Source organism: Paroedura picta, chromosome 2, assembly GCF_049243985.1.
Source record: "Paroedura picta isolate Pp20150507F chromosome 2, Ppicta_v3.0, whole genome shotgun sequence".
In the NCBI taxonomy this organism is placed as follows: Eukaryota; Metazoa; Chordata; class Lepidosauria; order Squamata; family Gekkonidae; genus Paroedura; species Paroedura picta.
The window spans coordinates 23,735,090-23,756,699 of NC_135370.1; the positions used below are offsets into that span (position 1 = coordinate 23,735,090).

General features: G+C 44.5%; 1 protein-coding gene across 2 annotated transcripts in view; it reads left to right on the forward strand.

The window, feature by feature from the left end:
• Positions 1-20,641, forward strand: part of ANKAR (ankyrin and armadillo repeat containing) — a 57,609-nt gene extending 36,968 nt beyond the window's left edge. For both annotated transcript variants that reach the window (XM_077319454.1, XM_077319455.1), the window contains exons 17-25: positions 775-936; positions 3,983-4,089; positions 6,506-6,628; positions 10,870-11,028; positions 11,820-11,937; positions 13,175-13,284; positions 16,057-16,253; positions 17,138-17,184; positions 20,182-20,641. In XM_077319454.1, coding sequence (XP_077175569.1) covers positions 775-936; positions 3,983-4,089; positions 6,506-6,628; positions 10,870-11,028; positions 11,820-11,937; positions 13,175-13,284; positions 16,057-16,253; positions 17,138-17,184; positions 20,182-20,423 — 1,265 coding nt within the window. In that variant the 3' untranslated portion in view covers positions 20,424-20,641. The remainder of the gene's footprint in view (positions 1-774; positions 937-3,982; positions 4,090-6,505; positions 6,629-10,869; positions 11,029-11,819; positions 11,938-13,174; positions 13,285-16,056; positions 16,254-17,137; positions 17,185-20,181) is intronic.
• Positions 20,642-21,610: the final 969 nt, after the last annotated feature.

A 21,610-nucleotide genomic window follows, 5' to 3' on the forward strand; every position in this document is an offset into this window, starting at 1 on the left:
TTGAGGTTAGGGTTCGGATTTAGAGTTTGGATTAGGAAGTGCTTTGGTTGCCCTCCATCATTGGAGGCTAAATGGGAGGCAACCCAAGACATGGACTTCTTGGCCGTGGCCCTGAAACTTTGGAACTCCCTGCCCAAGGAGATTAGTCTCTTTCTGTCAGTATCATCTGACAGTAGGTAAAGACTCCCCCCCCCCCTTTTGTCGTGCTCCCATTAAGTTGCTGGTCCTGCTCCCTGGCTCTGACGTTATTTATTTCAGTGTTTTTATTTAATTGCTTTGTAATTTTAATGTTGTTTTTAATTGTTCTAATACATTAATGTCTTATCTGCATCACCTTGGGTACCCTGATGGGTTGGGAAAATGTTTTAATTAAGTGGGGAGGATATGATTCTGCAAAACCAACCAACATGCAACAAAACACACCAGGCTCTCAAGTACGTGTGTGTTTGTGGGCCTACACTGGTGGACCTTCTGACGGCACCTGGGTTTGGGTCCCTGTGTGATAGAGTGCTGGACTGGATGGACCATTGGCCTGATCCAACAGGACTTCTCTTATGTTCTTATGTCTGGGGCAGTGATGCTCAGTATCCTTGGTGTTTGGGGAGACCGCAGTGGAGAGATGACTTCTGGAGTTCAGGTCTTGCTGATTTACCTCCTGATGGCCTCTGGGGTTTGGCCACTGTGTGACACAGAGTGTTGGATTGGATGGGCCACTGATGTGATCCAGCATGGCCTCTCTTATGTTCTTATGTTTTATCTTGGTTGTTTTGGAAGGAGGAGAAGCCGTCATCGCTCTTAGCAAGGACAGCCAAATGCATCAAAACCAAATATGCAAAGGGAATGGGATTGCCCCGTTAGTTCGGCTGCTGAGGAGCTCGAGGATAGCAGAGGGAACCCTGCTTAGTATCATCCGAGCGCTGGGGACCATGTGTGTGGGTCAGTAGCCTCTTCTCTGTTGTCTGATGGTTACAAAATGAATGACAAGATTTTGGATACAAGGAACACAAGCACTTTGGAAACGTTGGCTTCTACGCCACCAACCCACTGAGTGAAGAACGAAGTCTTCCTCCAGGCTTTGGAAGCCCTCCTCCAAATGAAGTGGCTTCTAAGTTTCAGCAGGTAGCCTTGTTGGCTTGCAGTAGAACAGCTAGGCTTGATGAAGGGGGCTTTGACTCTCAAAAGCTCATACTCTGAAATTCTTGTTGGTCTCTAAGGTGCTATTGGACTCATAGCTATCCATTGGGTAGGGTTACCAGATCCTCCCCCAGTGGAGGCAAGGAACCCCTGCTTCCAGGCACCACTGCCCCACCACTGATTTGCTGGCCGGTGGGGGGAACCTACCCTGAAAATGAGGGCGAGCCATCCAACATGCAGCAATGTGTGTTCATCACTGCCCATTTGTCCCAGAAGTAACATTATATCATCCTGTTGTTGGAGCGATACTCTGGTATTTGGGCAAGAACTCTATGCTAGAAGCCAAATTTATCATAAAAGCTTTGCCCAAATACCAGGGTGTCACCCCAATGGCCTAGAAGTGATGATGTCATTTCTGGGTCACATGGTCCGTGACATAGACACATTAGATAGGCCTCCCATTAAGTCCCCCGTCCATCCCCCATTGGTTGCCAGAAGGGACCTAAATTTGAAAAAACCTAGCAGAATTTTGTCCATGTGATGTAAAGTTGCTAACCTCCAGGTGTTCCACCAAGACAGCATACAATTGAGATCAGTTGCCTGAAAGAACTTTCCATAAGGATACCACTGTTTTTGCTGGCGAGACTTGACATCTGTTAAGCCTTTTGAAGTTTGAAAAGTTCACACTATCTAACCAGTGGAAGTCACTGTCTTTGGGAAAGATGCGCACAGAACAAGTAACTACACCAAGTCGACCTGAAATTGGTTCCATGGCAATGGTCACCTTAGAGCTCTATTCCGTGGATCACTTTCTTCCCAAAATGATATCCCAGGGCCTCCCAAACCTTTTGAGCCTCTTTGGACTTCTGAAACTTCCTGGTGGGCTTCACACAATAGCTACTGCAGGAGGCGGAGCCAGCCCCAAAATGGCTTCCCCAGCTTACCTTCAGTCACACCTTCAGTGAAGATTCTTGTGGTAGGACTTGTGGGTACCACTTTGGAGACCCTTTACAATGTCCCTTCCAGTGTCACTTTGCTGTTCTCATGGGTTGGATCCAGAACTAGGTTTTCCACTAACGGGAGGTGCTTTTGTCAGTGGAACACAACTTTCCTGCCTTCTGCAGTCAACCCCCTGATCTCCCTGAATTGTTCCTTCTGCAGAACAGGAGACCTTAAGAAAGACCCAAAGGACAAATCCTTCTGCAGCCAGAAGAGGAAATTGGTAGAAATTAGTCTGGAGCCACCAAAGTATACATTATATTCAGAAGCAGTCTAAATCTGTCAGCTTGCCAAGTCTTAGTTGGGAAAGATGGAGATTTGGGGGTGGAGCTTGGGGTAGTAGGGTTTGCAAAGCAGAGGGATCCTCAGCGGGGTATGAGATCAAATGGTCTCCCTTCCAAAGCAGCTGTTTTCCCCAGGGAAATTGATCTCTGTAGTTTGCTGGTCAGTTGTCATTCCAAGAGATCTCCAGAATCTACGTGGAAGGTAGCAAATCTAGCTAAGCCACATTTTAAGGTAACCCTTCCTAGATTATCACCAAGAGCCTGGATCTTGTTTCACTTTGGGCCAAACAGGATCCTACAGAAAAATGATGCTCTGAAGATAACTGAAAAAGGCCAGCCCAAAATCGGGAGTTACAGGAGACCCATCTTATCTAGCTAATGTTCTATTTTATCAACAATGTGTAAGATTTGGACATGTTTTGTCTGGTTACTTTGTTGTCATTTCACTATGTAATAATTTATTGACCACTATGCCACTTGGTAACTACGCATTAGAACTGGATATGTCTGTTCAATATGTATTTTATTTTATTTTGTTTTATTTATTACATTTGTATACCACCCTCCCCTAAGGCTCAAGGCGTTCACATTGTGCGCAAACAAGAATACATCAAACTCAGTGATTATAACGAATGAAAGATAATGGTAATAATAACAACAACGATAAACCGAGAAATTGACGTTCTAACAGTTTTAATAGCAGACTTTTTTTTTGCAATGATATTGCATTAAAAGGATGTTATTTTCTTATATTTGGTGGTTTTGTATTAAGTCAAGTAAACTGAATCCATACATAAATAGTGGAAAATTTCCTTTTGACATATAGGTAACTATCATCGTATCCCTAACCCTCGATTCTTTCAGTACGAAGTGGGGCGGGGCTGCACTGCAGGGTCAAGCGAGGTCAAGACTCCACTGCATTCAACACTGTTGTGGCTGCCAAATGGCAGAATATTTATTTACGGTCATTCAGACCAAAATTAAAATACAGGCAATTAAAAACTAAGACAATTTAAAAAGAGAAAAAAGAGAGTAATAGTACTATAAAATTTTTAAAAGATCTGACAACGTAAAAACTTTAAGATGTTACATTCAATATTTAAAACATGGTTTAAGTTGCCCATGAGAAATAGCTCTTTGTCCTTTTGAAACTGGATCAAAGAGAAATTTTCTGAGCCACATACATAGTACGCAATTTCATGGCGGCAGTGCAAAATTTACCTGTGCAGAGAGTTATTTGCCTGTCTTCATCTTGAAGCAGCTCCTTGACGATATCCCATGTACTTTTTTTACTGTCCAAAATATGAAGCAGAAATTTCTGGGGGAAAAAATTATTTTGAAATATTCATGCTTTCCTGAGGATTTAAAATTAAGATGGTTTTAGAGCAGTTTATGACAAAATTGTGTTGTTGATGTAGCAACCGTCTGTTTTAACAAATTCTGGAACTTTGGGGGGTTTTAAATCAATAAAATGTACATGCTGACCGTCCATATTTCTGTTTTTCTCTTTTATGGATCTGTGTTTGGTACACGGGACGCTGTGCCTCACCCGACGGCCCTTCCAGGCGAAGCGATCATCAGCAATCCAGTCAGTCAAGAGAACGTCGTGGATGAAGGGGCCTTGCCAATACTGGTTAATTTACTTCAGACTCATCACTCTCTTCAGATAAAGGTGGCTGTTGGGCTGTAGCCTCATGGATAGGATTGCCAACTCCATGTTGGAAAATTCTTGGCGATTTAAGGGGTGAAGCCTGCGGAAGGTGGGGTTTGGAGATGGAAGAGAACAACCAGGCATAATGCCTTAGAATCCACCCTCTAGAGCAGCCATGTTCTCCAGGGGAACTGAGCCATGTTGTCCAGAGAGCCATTGTAAATCCGGGAGATTACCAGGCCACCCCTGGAGGTTGGCAACCATGCTTATAGTACTGGCCACTTTTGTGTCTGGTTTCCAGTGATCTTTTTATTCCAGCTCCTAATAGTAAAAAAAATGCTTTCTGATAAAGTGTGATAGAAGTTAGTTGCTGACGAATCGCCAGCCAGGCATCAAGTAGATACGGGAAAAAAATGATTGTTAATTTCCTAGACGTGCCTGCTGGCAATCCCAGAAGAGCCGGATCGTGATAATTTTATTGCGTGCTTTTGAGTTCCCAGACGATGGAATGAGTTTTCGCAACAGACGTGGGGCTGGTGCCAAAATGCGGCACATCCACTTTGAGTTCTCGCCCGCAACGTCAAGGGAGATTTGTTGCATTACATGACTCCATCAGTAGTCAACAATGCCAAATGCTGTGGGAGAACGTTCATAGCATGAAGATACTGTGGTGTTTAATGGCTTTCGCCAGTCGTTACGGGAAGAGGACCAGGCACTGAGATGCTATGCTTGGCGTTTGCAGCTGATGTGTGCAGTAATATCTAACCCCACCCCAAAAGTCATTAACTTGGGCATCGGGGATGCTGGGTCTCTTCTAGAGTTGCCAGGTCTCCTGATAGAGTGGGAGGCCTTCCACTCCCCTCTGTAGTTGCCCCCACTGCTCAGTGGGGGCCTGTTGGGATTCCCATCAGTGATGGTGTCACTTCCAGCATGACTCAGAAGTGAAGTCGTCATATTGCATGACATTCTAGCATTTGCCCCAAACTCTCTGGTTAAACCATAGAATGTTAGACTCTGTCTCTGTCTCTCTCTGTCTCTGTCTCTCTCTGTCTCTCTCTTTCACACACACACACACAGAGTCACGCCATCTCCTGTTTTACCGCGAAGCTTTGACGTTAAAGTTTGATTTACTCTTCTTTCCCTGCTTGGTTATTCGACCCTTGGGCCCTGTTGTTGTATTCAGGAATTCCTTTGAAGCTCCCGGCTTGTCTGTTGTCCTTGGGGCTGGATTGATGCTTGGGAGCACAGACTTTTAGTCCCTGATTTTATGTTCGCTGTTAGATCAGTGGGGAAATGTATGGGAACTGGCCTTCCCCACATTTTTGTTACAAGAGCCACCCCCAGTAGATCTAAACTCTGTCCCCTTTATTCCCTATCTGCCAATTCCTCTGCTCTGTGCAACTCCTGAAGATGCTTGCTCTGCTGCTATTTTGCCCAATAAAGACTGTGCTGCTTTTGACTAAACGGAGTCACTGTGGTTATGTCTTGCAAAGGGATTTATTATTATTATTATTATTATTATTATTATTATTATTATTATTATTATTATATTTCAATTTATTTCCCGCCTCTTCCGGAAGGCTCGAGGCGGGTGGCAATGATAACCCCATTAAAACCCATTAAAACCCCCATTATATTATCTGCAGACTGCCTTCCTAGGATTCCTCTCTCTCTCTCTCTCTCTCTCTCTCTCTCTCTCTCTCTCTCTCTCTCTCTCTCTCTCTCTCTCTCTCACACACACACACACACACACACACACACACACACACACACACAGTGTGATGATATCGCTTCTGGGTCATGTGCAAGAAGAGAAGTTGCTAAACTAGGGATGTCAATCGCCCTTCAATTGTAAGTCCCTTTTGAGATATTTGGTGAACTTAGAAGCGTTTGACCAGTCACAGAAGCATGAAACTGAGTAGAGTCAATAGACCTTCCAAGAAGTATATTGCAAACAAGGTAGACTTTGCATTTCTTGCAGTAGATCCAGTTCACAACCTCCCCTCGGAAGATCTCTTAACTTGAAAGCCCTACGGGGGTTGACATATGTCAGCTGCCACTTGACAGCACTTTGCACATGTACAGAGGCCAAACAACCTGTATACGTTCTGCATGGTTAAAGTGCCAGGTTTCTTAAAGGTCAGCCTTCCCAGCCTCTGTGGTTATTTTATGCATTAAAAAAAACCCTGTTTTTTTCTCATTTTGCAGAAGAAAAGAAGCCAGAGTCCAGTGGCACCTCAAAAGACTGACAAAAATTGTGGCAGCTTTCGTGAGTCACTGTTCACCTCTTCAGCCTCATGAAAGCTCCTCCCCAGCCACCAATCTTGTTAGCCTTTAAGGTGCTCCCGGACTCTTGCTTTTTTCCATTGCTGCAGGCAAGTTAACCTGGCTACCCACCTTATTCTTGCTTTCTGTTTCCTTTCAACTCAACATTCAGGTTGAAGTTGCCGTTTCTCTGGCTTGCATCGTCTTAAAGAACAGCCGCCTGCAAACCGTGTTACAGGATCAGGAAGGTTTCTGCTATTCTGACGTCCTTCGCCTTCTTTATTCAACAGACAAGGTACCGGGTTTACCACGGCACGTTGAGGGTCCTCTTTACTTATTTCAGATACCACATGAGACATTTGTCATATGTCTTTTGTGGGTTTAACCTGGAATGCAAACTTTCGCAGGAGATGGAACTCTGAGTTGCAAAGAGCTCTTGTGCCTCCATTACGTCACTCACATTTCTACGTCAGACATATGTTCTCTTTGAAATATGCAAATGGGGCCTCTTGTGGCGCAGAGTGGTAAGGCAGCAGACATGCAGTCTGAAAGCTCTGCCCATGAGGCTGGGAGTTCGATCCCAGCAGCCGGCTCAAGGTTGACTCAGCCTTCCATCCTTCCGAGGTCGGCAAAATGAGTACCCAGCTTGCTGGGGGGTAAACGGTAATGACTGAGGAAGGGAATGGCAAACCACCCCGTATTGAGTCTGCCATGAAAACGCTAGAGGGCGTCACCCCAAGGGTCAGACATGACTCGGTGCTTGCACAGGGGATACCTTTACCTTGTTAGAATCCAAGGGGCAACATATGCGTACGAGAGGATCACATTTCAGCCTCAGCATAGGTGACAGACTATAGTTTGTGCCCACCAATCTTTACTCAGAATGCTTTCCTTAAAAAAAAAAATTTAAATTAAGTTACACACAATCAACTGACAACCTCTAACAAATCAAAACAAAACCCCAACCGAACTCTGTAGCTTCATCACTCTTTTGATCAGGGGTAGTCAAACTGCGGCCTTCCAGATGTCCATGGACTACAGTTCCCATGAATGCTGGCAGGGGCTCATGGGAATTGTAGCCCATGGACATCTGGAGGGCCGCAGTTTGACTACCCCTGCTTCTGATACTTGTAAACAATGTCCATTTCATATATTACATTTCATCCATTAATCATAATTCACGTCTCAAGTTACAATCTAAGTTCACATACCTTACATTCTGAAAATTTGCGGTTTGAATCCACTGGCTCCCATGGGGGAGCCAGCTGCTTCTGAGCCAATCAGAGGCCGAGGATCTCGCACCTGCCTCGGACCTCAGGTTCCTGGCAGCGCTGCATAGACAACAACCACCACTCTTGTGTTGGAATCCCAAAGGTGCCCACTGGCTCAGATTTGATGCCTAGCCTTGGCCTGAATCCAGACATAAACCCCAGCCTTGTAGTGAACATGGAAATTTCCTCTGTCCCTCCCCTTCCTGTGGTGTGATGCATTGCCTCCCTTTGTGGCTCATGGCAGGCCATAGCTTCCCATCACTGAGCCAAGAAATGATTACTGGCACTTTTCCTGTAAGAGAGCCGTGAATCATGGCTTGATTCTAAGAAGAGGGAATGCATTCACTTGAGGATGCCTCTTCCTTTCTTGTTTCTTGTTCTGGAGGAGGGTCTAGAGAGCCCCCCCCCCAAGCATGCTCCAAAGAGGCACAAACAGGACGCATGATAATTACAATAAGCAGGGGAAACCCCAGTGTAGGCTAAACGACGAGAAACATGATGAAAAACATAAATTAGCTTGGTTTCAACAGAGGTAACTTCAAAGTCTTTAATTTTCTGTGTGTTTCATGGCAGCATGGACAGAGTTCTGAGCTGAAGCCATGAGAAGTTCCATTAAAGCTGGAGCTACCATGAAATGCCTTTTACTCCTGCAGGCCTATTGGCATTCACACCGAAGAAGGTTTGAAATCGAAACAGGCTGAGGCTGCTTGGAAACTTCTGTATCTAATTGCATGTCCGTGCTACTGTGCAAGACGCAGAAGACTGCTATAAACAGATTGACTGTCCATGCTGCCATGAAACACACAGAAGATCGAAGAATATCTTCTCAAAAGTCCTTGAAGTTATCTCTACAGAACTCACCACTGTTTAGTGTGCATGGGGATTTTCCTGCTTATTTTCCCACTAGACGCAGAGCTCAACTTTGGCTCCCCCTGCTTTTAAGCCACTTTGAGAACTTCAAAATGAAATATTTCCGAGAAAGAAACTTATTCCAAGCTCATGCACATAACGTCAAACCATGACTGGTCATTTCATCTGAATCAAGCTACCACTTAGTCCCTAGACTGTTTCTGTAAGTTCTGGGTGCCGAGGAGTTTATTCAACATGGCACACTACATACATCATGAGCTGGAGGACCAATACAGAGGAGGGACAAGCACCTCCAGGCTACAAGGGAAGAGCCCCTTAGGCCGTGCATGACCCACCATTGTGCGTTTTGTGATCCGTTGGAATGTCTTCCTGATGTATTAACTCAAGGCAAAGATGTTTCCAGAGCAATTGATACATTAAGAAGTGCCTGCTTTTGGGGGGGGGGGGGCAGGAGGGTACCAGAGATGATATGCACCCTTTCCAGCTGCACACACATTTGCTGAGTCTCAGCGTGGGGATGCCCATGTCCCGGTGGGACCTGGAATTAGTTCCAGTCCCCGTGAAAATAGCGGATACAAAGAGAGTCCTGCACCCAGAAGGCCTTCTCCTGGGCCAGATGAAGGCCAACTGTTGCTCTAACCATTATTGGCAGAGTTTCAATAGAATAAGAATAGCAATGGCTTTTTTTTTTAATGGCCCACCCTTCCTAGTTGGCTCAGGGCAAGCTGCTTAAAAGAATACAATCGTTTTATTTAGAAGAGAAATAACTTTGTGAGGAAGAGAGGATAGATATAGTCCTATCTAGCTGTTGTTCTGCATTCATTCTGGAGGCAAGCAGGGAGGAAGCGTGCTCAAAGGAACAGGAAGTCTCCAACGGAGCCAATCAGGACGCAGGAAGAAATTATTGAAAAAATACCAGCAAGTTCCTAATCTGAATATGCTAAATACACATATCCTCTGATGCCCCCTGTAGGAGATCCTCCATATTATGTTCCATCATGCAAACTACAGATCTTGCAGATTACATCAAGCCCAGGCCATCATTGGTGCCCCTCGGCCCTCCCATTGCTTAACTGACAACTTAGTAGGACTCCGTAAGGGATGAAAGTGAAATAAAAAGAGTAAACATCCTGTTTTCTTCCAGGCCACCCCCCAAGGCCAGACTGCGCAACTCTATTAAATATAAACTTTAAAAAAACGATCTAACACTAAATAGTGATAAGCCATATAACCAAAAAAAACCAGCCCTCTGTGGTGCCCCGCTTCCCTTGGTATGATGCTTATTTTGCTTAAGGCTCATCATATCCCCCTACATATGTAGAATTCCAAGGTTTCTGCCTAAAGTAGCATGCAAATAATACAGAAATTAATTGGAACCTACTAGTAGTCCCTGGTCCGGGGTAGGTGTCCCTTTTGTCATCCAGGAGGATAGCCGTTTCAGCTTTGGCTCCAGCCTGACGAAACAGGCTTCTGGTGGAGATCCAAGCTCTCCGGGACATGCTTCCGTTCTGCAGGGCCCGTAAAATGGAGCTGTTCCACCAGGCCTTTGGCAGACAAGGGTGCTGAAATTCTATTACCGGCCCCCCCCCAGGGGTCTGTCTACTCCAGCAGACTGGTTGACTACACAACACTCTTTTCCCTTCCTTCCCCTTTGATACTCAGTTGCCAGTCTAAGGACTGGAGCCATTTTTTTAAACGTTGCATTAAGATTTTTATTTATTTATTTATATTTGTATATCACTGCTCTCGAATGTCTCGCGGAGGTTTACAAAAATCCATGAAAACAGTAAGATCTCATTAAAAACACAGTTAAAACACAATTATCAAGATGGCGGATAATAAATATATAACCCACTCCCCTCCCCCAACCCCACTCAGCAAGTGTTTATAACTCTCTATCAGCTAGAGATTTCAGCTAGAGATCCACAGCTGACAGTGCCAGGAACTGCTCTTTTACATGTTTTATTCCCTTGTTTGGATTAGCTGTGATGTTTTCATTGTACAACAGCCATCTTTATTAACAGTCATTCAGACCAATGCAAACTGTAGCCTCGTTTTGTGTCACCGTGCTCAGGATAAGTTTTAATTGCAATCTTACCATGGATGCTTTAAAGCAGGGGTAGCCAAACTGCGGCCCTCCAGATGTCTATGGACTACAATTCCCACGAGCCCCTGCCAGCGAATGCTGGCAGGGGCTCGTGAGAATTGTAGTCCATGGACATCTGGAGGGCCGCAATTTGACTACCCCTGCTTTAAACCAACGATTGTGGACCACTCAGAGCCCACTTGAAAAAGGGGGAAGGGCAGTCTATAAACCTAATAAATAATAAGAATAATACATTTATTCTTGTGTGATTTGTCAAGAATATTTACATGTTTCTCTGGTTGTTTTAAGGATATCTGTTTACGGGCCGGCTACGCGATTTCTCTTTTTGCTTATAATAACCCCGCCCAGCAGTATTTGATACTGGAGACAGGTCCGATATCATTGTCTATATTTGAACCTTTTCTGGAATCAGCGGTAGAGACAGAGAAAGCAATGGCTGCTTTTCAGGTACAAAATCAAGAAACGACGCTAGGTTTGCCTAATGTGGTTTGGGAAATTCCTGAAAGTTATGAGTGGTGCCTGGGTAGGCAGAGTTTGGGGAAGGAAGGAAGTTGAGTGGAGATGCGTCCCTCATCCTTTCCTCACAGGGATGGTCCCCAGGACCCGGATCATTCTTGTCGCTCGATTTCATCTCGATTTTTTACCTTTTGGAAGTGAGGCCTCCAGAACTGCATGCCGTACTCCAGGTGGGGTCTGTGGCTCTCCAGATGTCCATGAACTTCAGTTACCATGAGCCCATCAGCATAGCTCATGGTAATTATAGTGAATGGGCATCTGGAGAGTCACAGTTTGGCCACCCCTGCTGTAGGGTTTTCAAGTAAAGAGATATTCAGAGGTGGCTTGGCCATTGCCTGCCTCCATGTCTGCCTCTGAGTGTTGAACTAGATGGGCCACTGGACTGATCCATCATGTCTTCTCTTATGTTCCTATGTCTGGGCAGTGATGCTCTGTATTCTTGGTACTTTGCGGGGCAAGAATGGGAGGGCTTCTGGAGCTCTAGACTCACTGATGGACCTCCTGATGACCCCCGGTTTTTGGCCACTGTGTGACACAGAATGTTGGACTAGATGGGCCATTGGCCTGATCCAACATGGCTTCTCTTATGTTCTGTCCCATTAAAAGTCTTTTGTATGGTATGGGAACAAAAAAACAGTAAGATGTTGAAAAATAGGAAGCACATGAAGTCTAGTAATGTAAGACAAACAATATATTGTGTTAAAATGCCTCTTTCATTTCAGATCGTTGTACTGGCTAGAATAATTGTGGATAAGGACCAGGTGAGTTTGTCTGCCCGAGGAGTTTCTATTCTGGTGGACCTCCTGTGTTCAGAAGAGGCCAGTACTCTGGTGTTAACAGGTGAGAAATATGAAGGAGCAGAGGAATAATATTTTCTCCCACCCCTCCCCAATTCATGGGCTGATTTAAGCTGAAACTGGAAGACAACAGCTGATGTTTTAAAATTTCTAATGTCAATGTAGAATGCTTTGTTTTAAACGATTTTATAATTTTACTGCTAACTTATAAACCAAATTGTGAATTGATCACTATCGTACACGGCTATGAGATGATGGGTTGAGAAGGGGTGGTGTAGAAATTGGAATACAAATAAAATAAAATAAAAATAAATTATATAGAGTCTTAACACAACAGGGCGTAATGGGACCTATGATTGTTCTATTTATTTATTTACACAATTTATGCCTTGCCTTTCTGCCCTTATCAGGGCCATCAAAATGGCTAACAGATTTAAAATACAAATTCCATGATCTAATGCCCTTTAAATCTTTTCATCCTCTGGTAGGGAATTCCACATTTTAATCACTCTCCGTGTGCAGTATTTCATTTTGCCTGTCCAGAACCCTACTGCCCATCAGTTTCGCTTTATGCCCGTGGGAGAGAAACAATCTGAGAAAGTTCACTTTGTCAACTCTCTCCACCCCATGTACAATTTTATGTGCTAATTCCACAGGAACTCCACATACACCATTGGCTTTGGTTCCTAAACCCTATTTGTACCAATGATAAGAAGAAGAAGAAGAGCTGGTTCTTATATGCCGCTTTTCCCTACCCAAAGGAGACTCAAAGCGGCTTACAATCACCTTCCCTTTCCTCTCCCCGCAACAGACACCCTGTGAGGTGGGTGAGGCTGAGGGAGCCCTGATATTACTGAAGAAGAAGAAGAGTTGGTTCTTATATGCCGCTTTTCCCTACCCAAAGGAGACTCAAAGCGGCTTACAGTCGCCTTCCCTTTCCTCTCCCCACCACAGACACCCTGTGAGGCTGGTGAGGCCGAGAGAGCTCTGATATTCCTGCTCGGTCAGAACAGTTCTATCAGTGCTATGGGGAGGCCAAGGTGGGGGAGCGCAGAATCGAACCTGGCAAGTCTGCACTCCTAACCACTACACCAAACTGGCTCTCCTGTTTGGCCAAGACAAATCCTGATAAATATTGTGACTATGTAAACCTCACTAATATTACAACACTTAATTGTTATCTATACTGAAAACTGTAAGCCATGCTTTTAAAAAGCCTTCCTTATATCCTTCCAGCACAATTTGTATGTATGATGACATTTATATCTGTGTCTCTGTAGGAAAGTTATTGGCTAGTCTAGCACACACAAGAGCCGGTATTCCTGAAGCGATCACAACCCTGGGGACTGTTCAACGTCTTTGTTATCATTTGTATGCAAAGGAAGAAGAGGTGAGCCTTATGGGGGGGGGGGGGGGAGAGATCTTTGATTTTGCTGCTGTTTTCCTTTTAGATATGAAATTCAGTTTCTTAGTTAAATAACCGGTAAGATTTTCTGGACGCATTTGCACTTATCACATACAAATCGTATTAACGATAGAAGACTACGTGTGTATGATCATACCCTTTATCCATTAATCCAAAATACCTCCTACTGTAGTCTTCTAAGTCAATAGTGCACATCTTATGGTTTCTGACACATATGAAGGTCTCTTGCATGGTGTTACCTTTCTAGATTTCATTTTTGCGAACTAGGGAGCTTTCACATGCTCAAAGAAATGTCAGACTGCCTCCTAAATCAGAAGGAATGCCTTAGATTTCTATGTCTGCATAATATATATAGTTCCCCTTTTACCTGCCAATGGCAAGATACCTTCAGGTGATTATGACCCTTGCCTGCCAATGCTCTGCTGATTGGTGAGTGGAAACTGTAGCCAAACTGAGAGAGGGGAATCATCCTGGGATGAAAAATTAAAAAGAACGAACAAGGCTTCATCTACATACAGGAAGTTGTGACGACATACATACAGGAAGTGGTATCTACATGCAGGAAGATTCCGGCGATTCCTAGGGCTCCTCAGAAGGGTAGCTCTAGGAATCGCCATGAACTTACCATAGAGTTGTCATTTCTGGATAGCTCTAGGAATCACCTGGAAGTTTTTGGCCAGTACTTCCTTTAAGGAGTCCAGGCTTTTTCTTTTAAATTTTTCTCCTTGAATGCTCCCCATCTACCACACAATGCTTCAACTGGTTGCCAAGCACTCCTTGGCAAACCGAGGATAATGAAACACATTCTGGGCTTTGAATTAGCATACCAAGCTGCAATCTTGTCAGCATTCACATTTAGAGGCTTTGAAGCATATCTCGGAAGCTAAGCCTGGTCAGCCCTGGTTAAAATTTGGACAGGAGACCACCAAGGAAGTCCAGGGTCGCTATGCAGATGCAGGCAATGGCCAATTACCTCTGAATGTCTCCTGCCATGATCTGGTTATCTAGGGTGTAAATTGCACAGAGCTTTTATTCCAATCCCAGGTCGATTCAGTCCCTGCTGTCTATACAGAATGCGATTTCCATTTTGATTTTGGGCAATTTAAATTTTCCTTCTGCAGCAAGAAGGATTGATCCGGAGTGACCCTACCTTTATTGTGCGATATCTTAGAGTGCTTTTAATGCTCAATATTTTAAGAATCGAATTGAGAAAGCAGGCTGTTTTGAATCTGGGCTTTTCTCTGTGGTAGAGAACCCCTGATTGGCCAAAGCTGCTTATGTGACATGTTTGCCTTAAAGGAGAAGCCCTAATTTCTCTCAACTTCTGTCGGTCTTGGATTTTTTTCTCCTCCTCTGCCTTCTTCGATCCTCTCCCCCCTCCCCTTCCAAGAAAAGAAAGAGGCTCCCTGCTTGGTTCCTCTCCCCCCCTTCAAGAAAAGAAAGAGGCTTGGCTCCCCCCCCTTCTGAACTACCCTAACCATGTTCCTGTTTCAATGGGGGGGGGGAGAGGGACTCGAGTTAAATTGATCTAAATTCAACAGGATTGACAATGGAATAAACAAAGTAAATGCAGACTCTGCTCGGAATCAGCCCTAATACAAAGATAAGATGAAAATGCACATCTTTGTGTTGAGTTGAATGCAACCAACTATGAGTGGATGGAGTGACCACTGATGGAGTGACCACTTTGCTCTTCTTGTGTAAAATGGTTTTTGTTAGCTTTAGTTTTCCTGTCTCTAAGGAAATCTAGCTGCCATCCTGTAGAGTCAGATATGGCCTCATATGAGACAATGAGACAAGAGAATGACATAATGCCAGGGGTTTTACGCCAGGTCATTGAACCTACTTTTAATCACCCGTCTCCAAGAAGGCAGGTCAGATATTATAATTTTTATGAAATTCTACCTTACCCAGAGTGATTGGAAGATCTTAAGAGTGTTTGAACAAGACTGGACCAAAGAAAGATGACCTAATTTGGAGTGTGACATTTCAACTGTTTGGGGCACTGAATTTAGGGCAGAGCCCTGGTACGACTTGGTAATTGGCTTGTACTGGCTGCAGCCATTCAAATGAAATTTTACCCAAGAATTCTTTGGTGTGGATGATTTGGATTCCTGCTCCCACAATGGTGAACAAGCAGGTCCTAAGGTCTGGGGACATCACTGCCTCCAACATCACTGTGTCCTCATCCCATCCCCCAGTCCTGCAGGAATAAGTTGGGCATGGTATGAGAGGGGGGCTGCTAAGGAAGCAGGGAATTACAGAAAATTCCTTCTTGTCTACTGCTGATGGGAAGCCACTTTTGCTGGCCACCAAACAATGATCCTTGAACATTATTTCTGTACTCATTAACCTTTTCAGTCCTGGCTACAACCTGGTGGAATGAGTTGCCGGTGGAGAGCCAGGCCCTGATGGAGCTGTCAAACTTCAAAGGGGCCTGCAAGATGGCACTCTTCCACCAGGCCTATGTTTGAGACCAGGGCAGTCTGAAATTTTATCAGCCTCCCGCCACCTCCTCCTTGGCTCTCCCTATCTGACATTGTCTCCAGCTGGGGTAGCTGGCAGAGGGCACAAAAGGGATAGGGATGGGGTTTTAAATTGTATTTTATGGTATTTTATTGTTGTCAGGTTCAGAAGGGTCAAACGGCAGTCTTTCCATCACTCACTGCCCATCTTGAGATGATGGCCTAAGTCAGCCAGAAGCCCCTTTCAAGGGCGGGTGTTTCTCTCTTCCAGGTCTGCATCTCCATGGCATGTGCTCTAGGATACCTGACGTACAACCGGACAGCATACCGCCACCTGCTGGTGCAATGCAGGAATAAGCCCAAGCTGTTCAAGAGACTGATCAAGAATCTCAGCCGAGATGCGAGAATAAACCCAGACTTTGTGAAAGAATTCAGAAGACAGAAAAAAGTTGGGCTTCCATCTCTCAGGTAGCATCAGTAGCCTTGCTACTTTACATGTGAGATTTTTTTTTGGGGGGGGGGTTGACACACGTGGAACCTTATCAAAAGCTTTACTGAAATCCAGATAAACTATGTCCACGGCATTCCCCTGATCCAGCAAAGTAGTCAGTTTCTCAAAAAAAGAGATAAGGTCCGTCTGACATGACTTGTTCTTGCGAAACCCATGCTGAATCTTAGAAATCACAGCTCTCACTTCCAGCTGCTCAAGGACTGAGTGTTTGATTATTTGTTCCAAAATTTTGCCAGCTACAGATATCAAGCTGATGGGTCGATAATTACCCGGATCCTCCTTTTTCCCTTTTTTGAAGATGGGGACAACATTTGCCCACCTCCAATCATCTAGCACCTCACCTGTTCTCCAAGAAGTGTCAAAAATAATGGACAGAGATTCAGAGATGACATCTGCAAGTTCTTTTAGTACCCTTGGATGCAGTTCATCTGGCCCAGAAGACTTTGTTTAATTTAAAGAAACTAGGTGTTTGTGGACTGTTCCAACAGTGATCCTAGGCCGCCATTCCCATCCCCCGTGTTGTGTTGCCACATTGATCACTATTTCCCTCACAAGAGAAGACCGAGGAGAAATAGCAGTTCAGTCCTCTCTTCATCATCTGTTATAATTTCACTTTCTTGTCCTCGCAGTGGTCCTATGGTCCTATTCTTTTTCTTGCTTGAAATATAACTAAAGAAGCCTTTTTTGTTATGTTTAGCATTTCTTGCTAGCCTAAGCTCATATTGAGCTCCCCCTACAATTATTACTCCCATGGTATTAAGCAGAAATACTCCTGAGAGTTACTTCTTCACTGTTTTTAGGATTGTCATTAATGTTCTAAACATTTCCTTTCAATTTTCAGTTTGGAGATCAATGGAGGCCCACCTGCTGTTCCAGTACACATACGAGGTAAATTATGTCCATGTAAACCTTAAAAAGGTAAAGGTAAAGGTATCCCCTGTGCAAGCAGCGAGTCATGTCTGACCCTTGGGGTGACGCCCTCTAGCGTTTTCATGGCAGACTCAATACGGGGTGGTTTGCCAGTGCCTTCCCCAGTCATTACCGTTTACCCCCCAGCAAGCTGGGTACTCATTTTACCGACCTCGGAAGGATGGAAGGCTGAGTCAACCTTGAGCCGGCTGCTGGGATTGAACTCCCAGCCTTATGGGCAAAGCTTTCAGACGGCTGCCTTACCACTCTGCGCCACAAGAGGCTCTCATGTAAACCTTAGACATCTCCAAATGAAGATTCTCCTGATAGCTACTCAAGTATACAGGATGCAGCATTGACACCAAAATCCTGTAATCAATTACATACAAAGGAAGTGCTTTCCCACATTCCTCGCTTCCACATTCCTATTGTTTCAGGGTTTTATTTCTGTTCTGGAAATATTTAGCTCCCTCTAGTGTTTGCTTCAATATTACATTGCTTGATGTCCAGCATTAAAACCTTTCAAAATGTGCCAGGAGCCCTAAAGCGAGCAAAATTCATGCAGAAAATAAAAAACTAAAAACCCTGAAGCAAACAAGAACACATAAGCAAGGAAAAAGGCCAAATATAGTCATGCTTAAATTTCATTGGCTCTGCTGGACTGTACTTCTGTTTCTGAAAATGCATACCCTCTGATGAAAGTTAAATCAGTGATCAATGACTTATTACAGATCATTGGGCTTTCAATATACCTGAAAAATACCATGGTATTTTCCAGGTATATTGAACCTGAAAACTATCAGTATTTCCCAAATCCCAATACTAATATGTCATTCAGCTTTGGTATTGCTGAATTTTTTCTGGTCCACGAGTCCAAGGCATTGAAAAGGACAGAAATCTCTTTGAATGCCTGAGATTCAGACTTCAGTCCAAGCCATGACTTCACCACATTGCAGAGTGGCTGAGAGTGAGTCCAAAGGCATTTAAATGGATCTTGGTCTGTTTAGATGCCTTAAGTCTAGCTAGCCCGTGGTCCTGAAAAATCACAAATATTTTCAGGATTTTTCAGGCTCAGCCATTTCAGTAGCCGGAAAATAGCTTTGAAATTCTTTGAGCCCAAAGCAACATTCTACTAATTATATATTTATTTACATTATTTACCCTCTGACTATCTCATTTAGATTTGAGGCAAATTACACTGAGTATGTGAATAGGATGGGGTAGTTAGTAAACAATGAAATCAGATTTGGGTTGTAGAACCAGCCAGAGGTCTAAAAACAGAAGCAAAGCCTAAGTGTTAACATGACAGTTTAAATGATGCAAACTTTTCATACTAGGATCCTAGTTTCAGCAATCTATACATAATAGTGTAGACCAGTGGTTCTCAACATGGGGGTCAGGACCCCATTGGGGGTCGAATGACCCTTTCACAGGGGTCGCAGTAGGGCAAGCAGCTTGGCGGGGGGGGGGCACCATCCACACAACAGCCTTGTGGGGTAGATCAAGATAGAGCATTTGTCTGTCTGGCGCAGCAGAAAAGAGCAACATTGGCATGGTGAGACAAGAGGCAGAACTGAGCTGAGAAACCCCAGAAAAAAAAACAATTTATATACAATCCTGAACAATGGATCTTCATGCCATTGGTCAGTTTCAGTTTGATTACTGTGAAAGAACACTTGCATAATTTTATGGTTGGGGGTCACCACAACTATTAAGGGGTCGTGGCATTAGGAAGATTGAGAACCACTGGTGTAGACCATACTTGCTAATAATTTTTCCAAGGAATTTTGTAAATCATTTAGTACAGTAGAACTCTATTGCTTGCGTTAAAAAGCCCTCATGAATCATCAGTTTTGCAGGTTGTGGAAAACAAAGATGAAGAAACAAATTGGCGCAGAAGGAATCTTTAACAATGATACAGCTCTATGCATTTCACATGCAGCTTTGCCAGAAGGAATCTTTTAGATTCTTTTTTGCTCTGTTCCCATACATACACTTGTGTTCATCTTCATTTTGGCTTGGTGCAGCCCTCTTTTTCTTCATGGTCAGTGGAAAGCCATGAGTGGGAGCCTTCCTGACCACCTTGGGCAGGCCGTTCCATAAGGTGGAGGCCACAACGAAGAAGACACCCTTGCAGAAAACTGTTTTGTCCCCATGCAGAAGACCCTGCTCCAATAAGCTAAACTCTCATGGGTTTTGCCTGAAGTTCCATAGGGCCTGCAAATGGAAGCTCTTCCGCCAGGCATTTGGTTGAAGTTGACCTAAAACCACCACTTCTAATTGGTCCCCAAGCCTCCCTCCTATGATGACCACTACCCACTGGGCCTCAGTATGAGTTGAACTGATGCTCTTTGCAGTTTCCACCATTCTTTAATGTTATGGTTGTTATTATGTTCACGTTATTGTTATCACCTCGTTATTATGAATGGAGTTAACTGTATCGTTTCTTGTTTTGTGTCAATCGCCCTGAGCCTTCAGGGAGGGCGTTATATAAATTCAATAAATAAATATAGCAGCCCACCACACCACACCACACCACATGCACACTACATGGGGTGGGGGGCTTTTGAAAGAGTTTGTGATAGAGCCCAGGAGCCAACTGTCCAATGGGAGGAGGGGGGAACGAAGAACCCCTGATTTCAAACCTCAGTGAATTGTAGGTACTGATCACAGAGATCAGCCTTTTGTTGTCACACAACAGTCTGACATGATCTGTAGATGGTGCATCTTAGTCTAGTTTAGGGGAGGGACCATGGCTCAGTGGTAGAGCATCTGCTTGGCATGCAGAAGGTCCCAGGTTCAATCCTTGGCACCTCCAGTTAGGAGGACAAAATTTGCTGGTGATGGGAAAGATCTCAGCCTGAGACCGAGGAGAGCGGTTGCAAGTCGGAGAAGATAATACTTACCTTGATTCAGAATAAGGCAGCTTCATGGGTCAGGAAGTAATTTTGTTTTGTTTTGCTTTCCGTTTTGCAGATAAATCACCTGACGGTGATGTCAAATTGTACAAATCCAAGTTTCATCCAAAGGATTCCCTCTTTTTAGTCCCCACGACCACTCACCTCATGGGAAGATTCAGAACGCCAGAGAAGCCCCGCATTCCCGCCTCGGGGCACTACCCAGCTCCACATTCCAGCCCGTCCGACCTCATTCAAGTCATACGGCCCAGAATTGTTAACATCGGGGCCCTCCGGTGTGTGTCGGGAAAGAAATCTTAAGCACAGCAGCTGCAGTTCTGCAATAGAGCACCAAAGAAGCTGATTTTATCCTTAATTTAGTATAATCCGGGGTGGGTTGGGAAGAATCCCTACTCTGTCCATAATGAATTTGTGCAATGATGGAAGAAGAATGCCTGTCTATTACTAAAGGATGGATTTGCTGCCATCGTAGAAAATAAAAGCACTGATCATGCATTTAAACATCGGTGTCCACAAATCAGCTGCTGTGGAATAAACAGCTTTCTTTCATAGCGCAAAGATCCTGTCCATTGAAAGTGCAGTGACTGAATTCTGCTGCTAGACTCAGGGCGGTAGCCGTGTGGGTCTGAAGCAGCAGAACTAAGTTTGAGACCAATCAGGTTTTATTCTGGGTATAAACTTTACTGTTGCAGCCACACTTGGCCAGCTACAACTGATATCTGAAGAAGTGTGCATGCACATGAAAGCCTGTACCCAGAACAAAACTTGGTTAATCTTAAAGGTGCTCCCGGACTCAAACTTCGTTCTGGATTCTGTTGGGATGAAGCCAGCTGCACAATCAGGCTGCCCAGACATGAGGGAAGCATCTCTCTCACCTAGGGGGAATCCTCAGGTATACAGAAAAACAGGATTTTATATATTGACCAGAAGAATTAATTTTTAAACAGACCTCATGAGAAGGAAATAATGTTTTGGCATTGGATGGGAATCAGTCGAGAACTTGGCCATCTGGTTGATGTACCGTTCGCCCAATGAACCACCAGCTGCACTGTCAGGCTTGCTGGATGTTAAGTTTCCCAAACTCTCATGTCCATGCAGAGTCATTGTCCCCAGGACTTGGCTTGGACCTGGTGTCAACCATGGTGATATTGGGGTTCTCGCAATTTGTTACTGGTTCTACCTATCAGGCTGGCCATGCCTTTGATCTGATCTTCGGTACTGGGGTAGAGGTGGATCTGATGGCAGCCAAGACCATCCCATGGTCAAACCACCATGACCTGAAGGACTGGATTCAAGTCCCATCCCCACGCTGTTTGGGCAGCGGGCATATTTTGGCCCAGCCGCGGAAACTTATGGATCTGGATGGATTTCTGAATGCTCTGCGGAACCAAGCGCCTCCTGGAGAATCACTGGCAGATTTGTTGGAGGACTGGCAGGTCTATCTGCTGCCATTAATTGCTCCCCAAAATCCTCTCCGCCCTCACTTC